The sequence below is a fragment of the Ranitomeya variabilis genome, chromosome 1, assembly GCF_051348905.1.
Source record: "Ranitomeya variabilis isolate aRanVar5 chromosome 1, aRanVar5.hap1, whole genome shotgun sequence".
NCBI lineage: Eukaryota > Metazoa > Chordata > Amphibia > Anura > Dendrobatidae > Ranitomeya > Ranitomeya variabilis.
In genome coordinates this window covers 509,533,978-509,548,217 of record NC_135232.1, presented here as the reverse complement: position 1 = coordinate 509,548,217, position 14,240 = coordinate 509,533,978, and the positions used below count along the sequence as shown (strand labels likewise).

At 46.0% G+C, this 14,240-nt stretch overlaps 1 protein-coding gene across 2 annotated transcripts in view; it reads left to right on the top strand.

Annotated features, from left to right (window-relative positions):
• HAUS8 (HAUS augmin like complex subunit 8) overlaps window positions 1-14,240 on the top strand; it is a 181,877-nt gene that overhangs the window by 124,976 nt on the left and 42,661 nt on the right. For both annotated transcript variants that reach the window (XM_077253241.1, XM_077253251.1), the window contains exons 7-8: window positions 442-516; window positions 11,703-11,861. In XM_077253241.1, the coding sequence (XP_077109356.1) occupies window positions 442-516; window positions 11,703-11,861 (234 nt within the window). The remainder of the gene's footprint in view (window positions 1-441; window positions 517-11,702; window positions 11,862-14,240) is intronic.

Here is a 14,240-nt window from a genome sequence, read left to right as displayed (position 1 = left end):
AAGCGCGGCCCTGCGCTTAGTAACCCGATGTTTACCCTGGTTACCAGTGAAGACATCGCTGGATCGGTGTCACACACACCGATTCAGCGATGTCAGCGGGGCCTCAACGACCAAAAAAAGGTCCAGGCCATTCTGACACGACCAGCGATCTCGCAGCAGGGGCCTGATCGCTGGTACGTGTCACACATAGCGAGATCGCTATGGAGGTCGCTGTTGCGTCACAAAACTTGTGACTCAGCAGCGATCTCGCTATGTGAGACGGGGCCTTAAGGAAGATGGGGGGATTATTACGGGATGTCTGTAAACTCCTTTCGCCCCTCCACAACCACTTTGCGATTTTCTCTATGCCATGCTGCTGTTGAACATGTCATGCAATTTTTGGGTATTTTACTTAGCTTTCTGTTTGATGCTTTTTTTTTCTCTCTTTTTACTCTGCATTAGACCAACATCAGTCCTGAAGAAATTATAGAAATGTATGAATCACAGACCTTGTTGTTTACATTTCTAACTGTGAAGGTGAGCCAGTTAGGCTAATTTCTCTATTTTTGTTCTCAATTGTAGCCTGCCTGCATATCTTTTTAGGTTACATCTCAACATTTGGTCACAAGCCAGTCACTTTTAGAATGGCAATAATACTGCAACATTGTTTGGCTATGGTGAAAAAAATGATGCAATATATAGCATTGGTGTTCAAATGAGGCTAAAAAGAGATTTGATGATCCAGAGTTATGTTTTTATTTATGCGTGCATGTCTAGTGCCATTGTAATCCAGTGTTTTACTGTCCCCATTGGTGCTCACAATCTAAATTCCAGTATGTCTTTCTATTTGGGGAAAACGGAGTACCCAAAAATAATCCACACAAACGCCTTGCAGATATTGTCCTTGGTGGGATTGGAACCTAGAGAGAGGCATAAGGCTTTTTTGAAATGTAAGTAAAAACCATGTGTTCCTGTGCTCCAAGGACCTTTTTTCAAGTTGACCTTTTAGAACTTGATCTTTGTCAACTTAAAAAAGTGGCCATAGAACTGCAAAACGCTTTTTTACTGAGACGTTTGATAATCAGAAGAATTCCAATATACAATCATCTAACAAGTTTTTCTCTCATAGGGAAATATTGAAAGTGTCAGTCACTGTAGCGCTGGGATCTTTGCCTTAGGCCGGCATCACACTCAGCGTATGAAAATACGGTCCGTTTTTTACGGCCGTAATACGCAGAAATGTTCCCAAAATAGTGATCCGTATGTCATCCGTAGGCAGGGTGTGGCAGCATATTTTGTGCATGGCATCCTCCGTATGTAATCCGTATGGTATCCGTACTGCGATATTTTCTCGCAGGCTTGCAAAACCGACATCTAATGCTCCAAAGGCTCCTGTCTGTAAAATGTTGTGAATGAATGGAAAGCAGGGGAATGTCCTGTAGTTACCTTGAGAGTGTGTGTGTATATATATATATATATATATATATATATATATATATAATGTGTGTATATGTATGTATGTATGTATATATATATATATATATATATATATATATATATATATATATATATATATATATATATATATATATATATATATATATATATATATATATATACTGTCATGGCCAAAAGTATTGACACCCCTGCAATTCTGTCAGATAATACTCAGTTTCTTCCTGAAAATGATTGCAAACACAAATTCTTTGGTATTATTATCTTCATTTAATTTGTCTTAAATGAAAAAGCACAAAAGAGAATGAAGCAAAAAGCAAAACATTGATCATTTCACACAAAACTCCAAAAATGGGCCAGACAAAAGTATTGGCACCCTCAGCCTAATACTTGGTTGCACAACCTTTAGCCAAAATAACTGCGACCTACCACAGGTGTTCTATGGGATTCAGGTCTGGACTCATTGCTGGCCACCTTAGAAGTCTCCAGTGCTTTCTCTCAAACCATTTTCTAGTGCTTTTTGAAGTGTGTTTTGGGTCATTGTCCTGCTGGAAGACCCATGACCTCTGAGGGAGACCCAGCTTTCTCATACTGGGCCCTACATTATGCTTCAAAATTTGTTGGTAGTCTTCAGACTTCATAATGCCATGCACACGGTCAAGCAGTCCAGTGCCAGGGGCAGCAAAGCAACCCCAAAACATCAGGGAACTTCCACCATGTTTGGCTGTAGGGACTGTGTTCTTTTCTTTGAATGCCTCTTTTTTTCTCCTGTAAACTCTATGTTGATGCCTTTGCCCAAAAAGCTCTACTTTTATCTCATCTGACCAGAGAACATTCTTCCAAAACGTTTTAGGCTTTTTCACGTAAGTTTTGGCAAACTCCAGCCTGGCTTTTTTATGTCTCGGGGTAAGAAGTGGGGTCTTCCTGGGTCTCCTACCATACAGTCCCTTTTCATTCAGACGCCGACGGATAGTACAGGTTGACACTGTTGTACCCTCGGACTGCAGGGCAGCTTGAACTAGTTTGGATGTTAGTCGAGGTTCTTTATCCAACATCCACACAATCTTGCCTTGAAATCTCTTGTCAATTTTTCTTTTCCGTCCACATCTAGGGAGGTTAGCCACAGTGCCATGGGCTTTAAATTTCTTGATGACACTGCGCAGGGTAGACACAGGAACATTCAGGTCTTTGGAGATGGACTTGTAGCCTTGAGATTGCTCATGCTTCCTCACAATTTGGTTTCTCAAGTCCTCACACTTGGTCCAGTTGCAGTCACAGCAGGAGCAACGGCAGCAAGAGACCAACAGGCTGTTGATGCAGCAGATACAACAGAGCCAGCAGCAGATACAACAGAGCCAGCAGGAGCAACGGCAGAGCCAGCAGGAGCAACGGCAGCAGATGCAACAGAACCAGCAGGAGCAACGGCAGCAGATGCAGCTTCTGGAAACCGCCATCCAGGGCAAGATGAGTGCCCCAACCCCAGGTTTGGCTGATGACACCCACGTCCGGAAGACGGTAAGACGCGCATTGCAGAAAATGACCCCCGGGGATGATGTTGAGGCCTTCCTGACGGTGTTTGAGAGGGTCGCTGAGAGGGAAAAACTCCCGCCAGAGCAGTGGGCAGAGGTACTGGCGCCATACCTGACGGGAGAACCTCAGAAGGCGTACTATGATTTGACCTTGCAGGATGCCAAAGAGTATCACAAGTTGAAAGTCGAGATTCTCGCACGTTTGGGGGTGACACTGTCTGTCAGTGCACAGCGAGTTCACAGCTGGGCCTATCACCGTGACAAACCGCCTCGCTCTCAAATGTTTGATCTGTTGCACCTGGTCCAGAAATGGCTGCAGCCAGTCATGTACACCTGCACAGATGGTGGAACGAGTGATGATGGATCGGTTTGTGCATTCCCTCCCGAGGTCCATACAGACTTGGGTTGCCCAGGGTGATCCCCAGAATGCCGACGAACTGATCGGACTGGTCGAGAGATACCAAGGGATGGAAGGCTCCTTTGGGAGGCAGCCCATGCCGTACTGGGGGTCCCAGAATGCTGCTGAGTCCCAAAAAGGGGTGGCGCGTCCAAGGTCACAAAGGGCGGGGGAGGTGGTGCCCAAGGTCCCTACGGGTGATATTATTTGCTGGAGGTGCCACGGGCCAGGACATATAGCTGCCCGTTGTTCCCAGACCACTGAGCAGATGGACTGCAGCATGGGACGCCGTTGTTCATACTATGCGTATCCAGCCTGCAGTGTGAACTCTCCGCCCAACGAGGGACCTCAAGCGTGTCCCGTAAAGGTGAACGGTCGAGCAGTAACGGCACTGTTGGACTCGGGGAGCCTAGTGACCCTGGTGAGGGCCACTTTTCCTCTCCACCTGCTCCCGGGAAGGAAGGTCGGAGTGCGGTGCATACATGGTGATGCAAAGGACTACCCTTTGGCCAGGGTGGACATTGAACCGGCATGTGGCACTGAGTCCCACATAGTCGGCGTCGTGCAGGACTTGTTGCACCCTATAATTATTGGCCGGGATTTCTGTTTGTTTTGGGATTTGTGGGGAAAAGGTTCTGAGCTCCCTAGCAAGAGTAGGGAACCAATGAACCCTGGAAGGGTGTCGCCACACCCGGAGTCAGACAGGTTTCCTTTTTGTGTCCTGGTTGGGGATGAGGAGGAAGTGTCCCCTGCATCTGACATTCTGGAGTTAGAGGTAACCGGTGAAAATTTTGGGACTGCCCAACATAGGGACCCCACTCTGAGGGAAGCCTTTAATAATGTCACAGTTATTGACGGGGTGGTACAGGAGCCCGGGGCAGACACAAGATTACCCCATTTTCTGATGAGTGGGGAGTTGTTGTACCGGGTCACGAAAATAAGGGAGGAGTTGGTAGAGCAGTTCGTAGTGCGGGGTCCATATAGACGGAAGGTGTTGGACATGGCCCATTCACACATCTTGGGTGGACACTTAGGGGTGGAAAAAACGCAGGAACGGGTTGTGCATAGGTTCTATTGGCCTGGGTGTCACCGGGAAATAGTGAACTACTGCAGGTCCTGCCCTACATGTCAGCTAACTGCTCCCACTCCTCATTTCCGGAACCCTCTTGTGCCCCTGCCCATTATTGAGGTGCCGATCGAGAGAATTGCCATGGACTTGGTCGGTCCCTTAGTTAAATCAGCCCGGGGCCATCAGTATATATTAGTCTTCCTGGACTATGCCACACGCTATCCTGAGGCAATTCCTCTGAGAAATTCTTCCTCGAAGAGTTTAGCCCGCGAGTTGGTCCATGTCTTTTCCCGGACAAGTCTGCCGAAGGAGATCCTGACTGACCAGGGGACACCTTTCATGAGCAAAGTGATGAGGGAGTTGTGCAAAGCCCTGAAAATCTCCCAGTTGAGGACCTCGGTGTACCATCCCCAGTCAGATGGCCTTGTTGAGAGATTTAACAAGACACTGAAGAGCATGCTGAGAAAAGCTATAGAGAAAGATGGTAGAGACTGGGATTGTCTCTTACCCTACCTGATGTTTTCCATTCGTGAAGTTCCACAGGCCTCCACAGGGTTCTCACCGTTTGAGCTTCTATATGGCCGACATCCGCGAGGACTCCTGGATATAGCCAAGGAAACCTGGGAAGCCGACGTCACGCCCCACAGAAGCGTCATTGAGCATGTGGCCCTGATGCAGCAGAGGATTGCAAAGGTGATGCCTATTGTGAAAGAACACCTCCTCCGGGCACAAGCTCAGGCCAGAGTCTACAACCGGTCTGCAAGAGTGAGGCAGTTCAATCCGGGAGACCGAGTTCTTGTGTTAGTTCCGACGGTGGAGAGCAAGTTCTTGGCCAAATGGCAAGGGCCATATGAGGTTGTCGAGAAACTTGGTGAAGTAAATTATAAAATTCACCAACCAGGAAGACGGAAACCATTCCAAGTATACCATGTCAACCTCATCAAGCCGTGGCAAGATAGAGAGCCGACAGTAACTCCATCGTTGTTAAGCAACCCAGAAGGTGAGGTTGGAGCGGTTACTATAGCAGAGACGCTATCGAAGACCCAGAAACAGCAGTGCCGGGAGTTACTCCAGAAAAACAGGGACCTGTTTTCAGAGTTGCCGGGACACACGAAGGTCATAGAGCACGAGGTCCTAACAGAGCCACATGTGCGGGTGAACGTGAAGCCCTATCGTATTCCTGAGGCTCGTTGAGAAGTTATCTCCAAGGAAGTGGAGCGTATGTTGAAGCTTGGAGTCATTGAGGAATCCAAGAGCGGTTGGTCAAGCCCAATTGTCCTGGTCCCAAAACCTGATGGAGAGTGGAGGTTTTGCAACGACTATCGGAAGTTGAATGAGGTCTCCAAGTTTGACGCTTATCCCATGCCCCGCGTTGATGAGCTCATCGAAAGGCTTGGGCACGCCAGATATATATCCACCTTGGATTTGACAAAGGGGTATTGGCAGATCCCCATGGCACAGGAAGCCAAGGAGAAGACGGCCTTTTCGACTCCTGATGGATGCTTCCAGTATGTCCGGATGCCGTTTGGCCTACAGGGAGCTCCGGCGACCTTCCAGAGGGCTATGGATAGAGTCCTTGCACCCCATAAGGCCTACGCTGCTGCGTACCTACATGATATAGTCATCTTTAGCCCGGACTGGGAGAGTCATCTGGAGAAAGTCCAAGCGGTGTTTGATGCTCTGAGAGGCGGGGTTTACAATAAACCCGAAGAAGTGTGCCTTGAGTAAGGAAGAAGCTAAATACCTAGGCTATATAGTGGGTCGTGGAGAAATAAAGCCCCAAATCAGGAAAGTGGAGGCAATCCAAACATGGCCGAAACCACTCTCCAAAAAGCAAGTTAAAGCCTTTCTGGGAATCGTGGGATATTACAGGAGGTTTATCCCAAACTTTGCCACAGTGGCTGTGCCTCTGACTGATCTGCTAAAGGGGACAAAATCGGTGATGGTTAAATGGTCCGAAGAGACAGTCAGCCTTCCAAGAGTTGAAAGGGGCTCTATGTAAGCAGCCCGTTCTGATGGCCCCAGACTTTAATAAAGAATTTATTCTTCAGACAGATGCCTCAGATGTTGAGGTAGGAGCAGTCCTTTCCCAAGAGCTACATGGGGAGGAGCATCCTGTCCTCTATCTGAGTAGAAAGCTGTCCTCATCTGAGAAGAACTACTCAGTCGTGGAAAAAGAGTGTTTGGCCATAAAGTGGGCGGTGGACACGTTACGGTACTATCTGCTGGGTCGTAAATTCAGACTGATATCTGACCATGCCCCACTAAGATGGATGAGGGAAACAAAGGGTAGAAATGCTAGGGTCACCCGTTGGTTCTTAGCCCTGCAGGACTTCAGTTTCCATGTGGAACATAGGGCCGGAAAGCTGCACGGTAATGCGGATGCCCTATCAAGAATCCCTTGTTTAGTGGGGAAAAGTGCCAAGCCCCACGGCTTTAGGCAGAGGGGGGAGGTATGTAGCATGGCTAAAGGGTGTGTAGTCGACGGGAGGTATGTGCCATATAAGTGCCTTGTTGCTGTAATGTAGTCTGGAGTATTTCTTTGTTGTATATAACCATTATTATTATTATTATTATTATTATTTATTGTTATAGCGCCATTTATTCCATGGCGCTTTACAAGTGAGGAGGGGTATACATAATAAAAACAAGTACAATAATCTTGAACAATACAAGTCATAATAGGTACAGTAGGAGAGAGGACCCTGCCCGCGAAGGCTCACAATCTACAAGGGATGGGTGAGGATACAGTAGGTGAGGGTAGAGCTGGTCATGCAGCGGTTTGGTCGATCGGTGGTTACTGCAGGTTGTAGGCTTGTCGGAAGAGGTGGGTCTTCAGATTCTTTTTGAAGGTTTTGATGGTGGGCGAGAGTCTGATGTGTTGTGGTAGAGGGTTCCAGAGTAGGGGTGATACGCGAGAGAAATCTTGTATACGATTGTGGGAAGAGGAGATAAGAGGGGAGTAGAGAAGGAGATCTTTTGAGGATCGGAGGTTGCGTGTAGGAAAGTACCGGGAGATGAGGTCACAGATGTAAGGAGGAGACAGGTTGTGGATGGCTTTGTACGTCATGGTTAGGGTTTTGTACTGGAGTCTCTGGGCAATGGGGAGCCAGTGAAGGGATTGACAGAGGGGAGAGGCCGGAGAATAGCGGGGGGACAGGTGGATTAGTCGGGCAGCAGAGTTTAGAATAGATTGGAGGGGTGCGAGAGTGTTTGAGGGGAGGCCACAGAGCAGGAGGTTGCAGTAGTCAAGGCGAGAGATGATGAGGGCATGGACTAGGGTTTTTGCAGATTCTTGGTTGAGGAATGAATGGATTCGTGCAATATTTTTGAGTTGAAGTCGGCAGGAAGTGGAAAGGGCTTGGATATGTGGTTTGAAGGAGAGATCAGCGTCAAGGATAACCCCGAGGCAGCGAGCTTGTGGGACTGGGGAGAGTGGGCAGCCATTTACTGTAATGGATAGGTTCGTTGGGGGGGTCACGTGAGATGGGGGAAAGATGATGAATTCTGTTTTGTCCATGTTAAGTTTGAGAAATTTAGCGGAGAAGGATGAAATAGTGGACAGACATTGAGGGATTCTGGTTAGTAGGGAGGTGATATCTGGTCCAGAGATGTAGATCTGTGTGTCATCAGCATAGAGGTGATACTGAAAGCCATGAGATTCTATGAGCTGTCCCAGGCCAAAGGTGTAAATGGAGAAGAGCAGGGGCCCAAGGACTGAACCTTGTGGGACTCCGACAGAGAGGGGGCGAGATGAGGAGGTGGTGTGTGAGTGGGAGACGCTGAATGTCCGGTCTGTTAGGTATGAGGAGATCCAGGATAGGGCCAAGTCTGTGATGCCAAGGGATGAGAGGGTCTGTAATAATAGGGAATGGTCCACTGTGTCAAAGGCAGCCGACAGGTCGAGGAGGAGGAGAACAGAGTAGTGTCGCTTGCTCTTGGCGGTTAAGAGGTCGTTGGTGACCTTAGTTAGCGCAGTTTCAGTGGAATGGTGTGACCGGAAGCCAGATTGTAAGCGGTCAAAGAGGGAGCAAGAAGAGAGATGGGAGGACAGTTCAAGGTAGACGTGTTGTTCCAGTAGTTTGGAGGCATAGGGGAGAAGTGATATAGGGCGATAGCTAGATACAGAGGATGGGTCAAGAGAGGGCTTTTTGAGGATAGGTGTGATGGAGGCATGTTTAAAGCTTGAGGGGAAAACACCAGTTGTTAGTGATAGGTTGAAGAGATGGGTTAGGGTTGGGATGAAGATTGTGGTGAGGTTTGGGATGAGGTGGGATGGGAGCGGGTCAAGTGCACAGGTGGTGAGATGCGATCTTGAGTGTAGAGTGGCGAGTTGATCTTCTGTAATGGAGGAGTAGTTGGTTTTGGAGGTGGAGGGTAGGGAAGCTGGGAGGAAGGGCTCTGGGGCTTGTTGACCAAAACTGTCTCTGATGTTATCAATCTTCTGCTTGAAGAATGAGGCAAAGTCTTCAGCAGAGATAAGTGAGGAGGTGCTGGGGGACGGAGGAGAGAATTGAAGGTGTTGAATAACTGTTTAGGGTTGTGAGACAGGGAGGATATGAGAGATGAGAAGTAGGTTTGTTTAGCTGTGGCGAGTGCGGTCTTGAAAGTAATGAGGGACTGTTTGAATGCGATTAAGTGGTCGTTGGAGTGGGATCTTTTCCATCTGCGCTCAGCAGCCCTGGAAGCTCGCCTCAGTTCTTTAGTCAGGCTGGTGTGCCAGGGCTGTCTGTTGATTTTGCAAGCTTTGGTATGTGTAAGTGGGGCAGCAGATTCCAAAGCTACAGCTATTGTGGTGTTATATAGAGCGGCAGCGTCATCCGCATTGTGTATGGAACTTATGTCTGTGAGAGGGAGGAGGGATTCAGAGAATGAATGTAGGTCAAGATGTTTAAGATTTCTGCGAGGGTGTGAAAGTTTGTGGGGTGGGGACTCTAGACATGGAGTGGAGAGAGATGAGAATGTGAGAAGGTTGTGGTCCGAGAGAGGAAGAGGTGAGTTAGAGAGGTTAGACCATGCATATACAGGTCCTTCTCAAAAAATTAGCATATAGTGTAAAATTTCATTATTTACCATAATGTAATGATTACAATTAAACTTTCATATATTATAGATTCATTATCCACCAACTGAAATTTGTCAGGTCTTTTATTGTTTTAATACTGATGATTTTGGCATACAACTCCTGATAACCCAAAAAACCTGTCTCAATAAATTAGCATATCAAGAAAAGGTTCTCTAAACGACCTATTACCCTAATCTTCTGAATCAACTAATTAACTCTAAACACATGCTAAAGATACCTGAGGCTTTTAAAAACTCCCTGCCTGGTTCATTACTCAAAACCCCCATCATGGGTAAGACTAGCGACCTGACAGATGTCAAGAAGGCCATCATTGACACCCTCAAGCAAGAGGGTAAGACCCAGAAAGAAATTTCTCAACAAATAGGCTGTTCCCAGAGTGCTGTATCAAGGCACCTCAATGGTAAGTCTGTTGGAAGGAAACAATGTGGCAGAAAACGCTGTACAACGAGAAGAGGTGACCGGACCCTGAGGAAGATTGTGGAGAAGGACCGATTCCAGACCTTGGGGAACCTGAGGAAGCAGTGGACTGAGTCTGGTGTGGAAACATCCAGAGCCACCGTGCACAGGCGTGTGCAGGAAATGGGCTACAGGTGCCGCATTCCCCAGGTAAAGCCACTTTTGAACCATAAACAGCGGCAGAAGCGCCTGACCTGGGCTACAGAGAAGCAGCACTGGACTGTTGCTAAGTGGTCCCAAGTACTTTTTTCTGATGAAAGCAAATTTTGCATGTCATTTGGAAATCAAGGTGCCAGAGTCTGGAGGAAGACTGGGGAGAAGGAAATGCCAAAATGCCTGAAGTCCAGTGCCAAGTACCCACAGTCAGTGATGGTGTGGGGTGCCATGTCAGCTGCTGGTGTTGGTCCACTGTGTTTCATCAAGGGCAGGGTCAATGCAGCTAGCTATCAGGAGATTTTGGAGCACTTCATGCTTCCATCGGCTGAAATGCTTTATGGAGATGAAGATTTCATTTTTCAGCACGACCTGGCACCTGCTCACAGTGCCAAAACCACTGGTAAATGGTTTACTGACCATGGTATTACTGTGCTCAATTGGCCTGCCAACTCTCCTGACCTGAACCCCATAGAGAATCTGTGGGATATTGTGAAGAGAAAGTTGAGAGACGCAAGACCCAACACTCTGGATGAGCTTAAGGCCGCTATTGAAGCATCCTGGGCCTCCATAACATCTCAGCAGTGTCACAGGCTGATTGCCTCCATGCCACGCCGCATTGAAGCAGTCATTTCTGCCAAAGGATTCCCGACCAAGTATTGAGTGCATAACTCAACATTATTATTTGATGGTTTTTTTGTTTGTTATTAAAAAACACTTTTATTTGATTGGACGGGTGAAATATGCTAATTTATTGAGACAGGTTTTTTGGGTTATCAGGAGTTGTATGCCAAAATCATCAGTATTAAAACAATAAAAGACCTGACAAATTTCAGTTGGTGGATAATGAATCTATAATATATGAAAGTTTAATTGTAATCATTACATTATGGTAAATAATGAAATTTTACACTATATGCTAATTTTTTGAGAAGGACCTGTATGTGTGTTCCAGGACCTGTGGTGATATCAGACCACATGGCTAATCATGTGATGGGTTACTGGGTGTGGTTAGCTCTATATTAGACAGGCTAATGCTTAACACAGGAGATATGTGTGGAGGTGAAACCCTCCTGAGTGTGTTAAGCCTACAGGACTGAGCCTGGTGGACTGGACACTTTGTTTTTCTTTTCCTGAACTAAAGGCTATTTGTTTGCTGTTATTTTTCCATGTGGTTTATGACGTAATAAACCCTGTGAACTTTAAAGGAACGTGCCTCCTGAGTGTCAGCCGTCGCACCTGAGTGAGTGAAATCCCTACAATTGGTGGTAGACGTGCAGGCAGCGTTCCCAGCGGGGACGAAAAGTCTGTTATTGAATGTCCTGGGTCAAGTCTGTTGTAAGCCAGCCGGAGAAAATGGAGGAACTGCTGAAACACTTGGTCCAGTTGCAGTCACAGCAGGAGCAACGGCAGCAAGAGACCATCTTAAATTTGACAGGACATCAGAGCTTCTTTTAACGCTCAAAAATGTATATTCAAAAGAATGTGGATAGAGGCATGATAATAATTTTACTTGCGAATTTTGATATCTATTAATGCTATTTTTTGACGTTTAACATCTTGCCTCTAATGTTTCAGATGCAGAAAAATATTAAACGTCTAGAAGAGAAAGCCGAACGCAGCCTGCTGCTTGTACATGCTGAGAAGACACAACTGCAGGAGAAAGTGCAACAGCTGAAACGGGAACAGTTACTGGCCAGAAGGGAAGAGCAACTAGATGATTTGCTTGAGAAGCAGGTATGGGTTTTTTTGCTCTTGTATTTTGAATGTTTTTTTACAGACATTTAACTTGAATTAAAGCGTTGGGATGCCCATATAGACTTAAGCACCCCATACACAGTACGTGACTGTTGATTCAGTCTCCTCCAAACATAGAAGAGCTCATGTATTCTTCATGAAAGCCACTGCCAGATTGCCCTAGCAGCAGCTTGTTTTATTAACCCCTTAAGGACCAGAGGTATTTTCGTTCTTGCTTTTTTTATTTTTTGCTCCACTTCTTCCCACGGCCACAACTTTTTTATTTTTCCATCAACATGGCCATGTGAGGGCTTTTTTTTTTTTGCGGGAGGAGTTGTATTATTGAGTGGCACCATTGATTTTACCATATCATGTAGTGGAAGACGGGGAAAAAATTCCAAATGCGGTGAAATTGCAAAAAAAGTGCAATTCCACAATTGTTTTTTATGGGATTTTTTTACCATGTCACTAAATGCTAAAACTGACCTGCCATTCTGATTCTCCAGGTCATTATGAGTTCAGACACCAAACATGTCTAGGTTCTTTAAGTGGTGAAAAAAAAAAATTCCAAAGTTTGTAAAAAAAAAAAAAAAAAAATTCTGAGACCCATAGCGTCTCTATTTTTCAGGATCTGGGGCCAGGTGAGGGCTTATTTTTTTTGTGCACCAATCTGACGTTTTCATTGATAACACTTTGGTGCGTATATGATCTTTTGATCGACTGTTATGGCGTTTTATTGCAATGTTGCAGCAACCAAAAAAACATAATTCTCGCGTTTCGATTTTTTTTTTTTTTTTTCTTGCTACGCCGTTTACTGATTGGATTAATTTTTTTTATATTGATAGAGCGGGCGATTCTGAATGCAGCGATACCAAATATATGTATATTTGATTTTTTTTGTAATTATTATTTTATTTTGAATGGGGTGATAGGGGGGTGATTTAAACTTTTTATTTATTTTAGAAGCTGCCATAACCCGATTGACTCTGCTACATGGAGGCGATGATCACTTGCTATGAGCGCCAACCACTGGGCAGCGCTCATAGCTATCTGGCTATGGCAACCCCTGGAGTCTCCTGCTGACCCTGGGTTGTCATGCCAAACCATTGGCGACCCACGGTCATGTGACAAGGGCGCCGATGGGAGGAGGTAATGACACGCTTACTCTGCATGCATGTTAAATGCTGCTGTCAGTTTGACAGCGGCAGTTAACATGTTACCAGCCGTGGGTGAATCGTGATTCCACCCGTGGCTGTTCCGGGCACATGTCAGCTGGTCAAATCAGCTGTCATGAGTCGGAAGAGCTGCGGTCTTCTAGCCGGAAACCGCACCAAACTGGAAAGACCTCCAATGACGGACTCTGTCCGTCATTGGACCTTAAGGGGTTAAGAGCAAAAGTTATCAGCAATTTGAAATTGGACCTTTCAGATCCTTATCCTCTATCGAGATAATGGACATGCCCCCAAACACACACTTAAACAGGTTATCCATTACTTGTAAAACCCCTTCTGGAGCAAAATGTTAGGCCCCAATAAAATAAAAAAAGCTCCCCTGCTGGCGCCATTCCAGCGGTGTCAGCACTCTCTCGTTTCCAGGGCTATCGTGCTGCTGTTGTGACATGTGAACCCGGCATCGGTGTCGCCGCCTTCAGACCAATCGAACATGAAGAAGCAGCCCAGGCTATCGCTGGTCTCTCGCTTCTTTTTTTTTTTTGTTCAATTTGACATGAGGTGGGAACAGTGATGCCAGCATTGACTGGGCGCCGAGATCATGTGTCACAACCTGCAGCATGGGAGTCCCAAGGAAAGTGAGTGCCAGCACAGGTGTGGAGCGTAACATTTTTTTTTTTTTCTTATTAGGGCCAAGCGTGGGGAATAAGTGTTGGCCAAGTCTGGTGAGGTTAGTCTAATGTGCGTGCGGGCCCTTACAATAGCGAATTGTAATTGCATCTACTCAGCATACCACTGCTTAACCTCTCCTGCCCGATTTAATATTGGGCATAGAGAAACCCTACTGCACTCAGGTGATCCAGTTACTGGCTTTGTGCGTGGGTCCTATAAAATGGAATATGACCTGTTTCTGATAGAGTACAGATTCTACATTCTAACCCCATTTAGCCCTATTAAGGTTCAGTCCCTAAACCATTGCTGTTGCCTGTATTATCACACCGCTAATGTGAATTACTGTGAAGAGCATCTCCTGCAATGAGTGTATTAATTAAATGAACAGTATAATCACATATATATATATATATATATATATATATATATATATATATATATATATATATATATATATATATATATATATATAGCACTGCCATTAATTTTGATACAGGCTAAAATGACATCACATTTTTTCTTCACCATGTTGTACAAC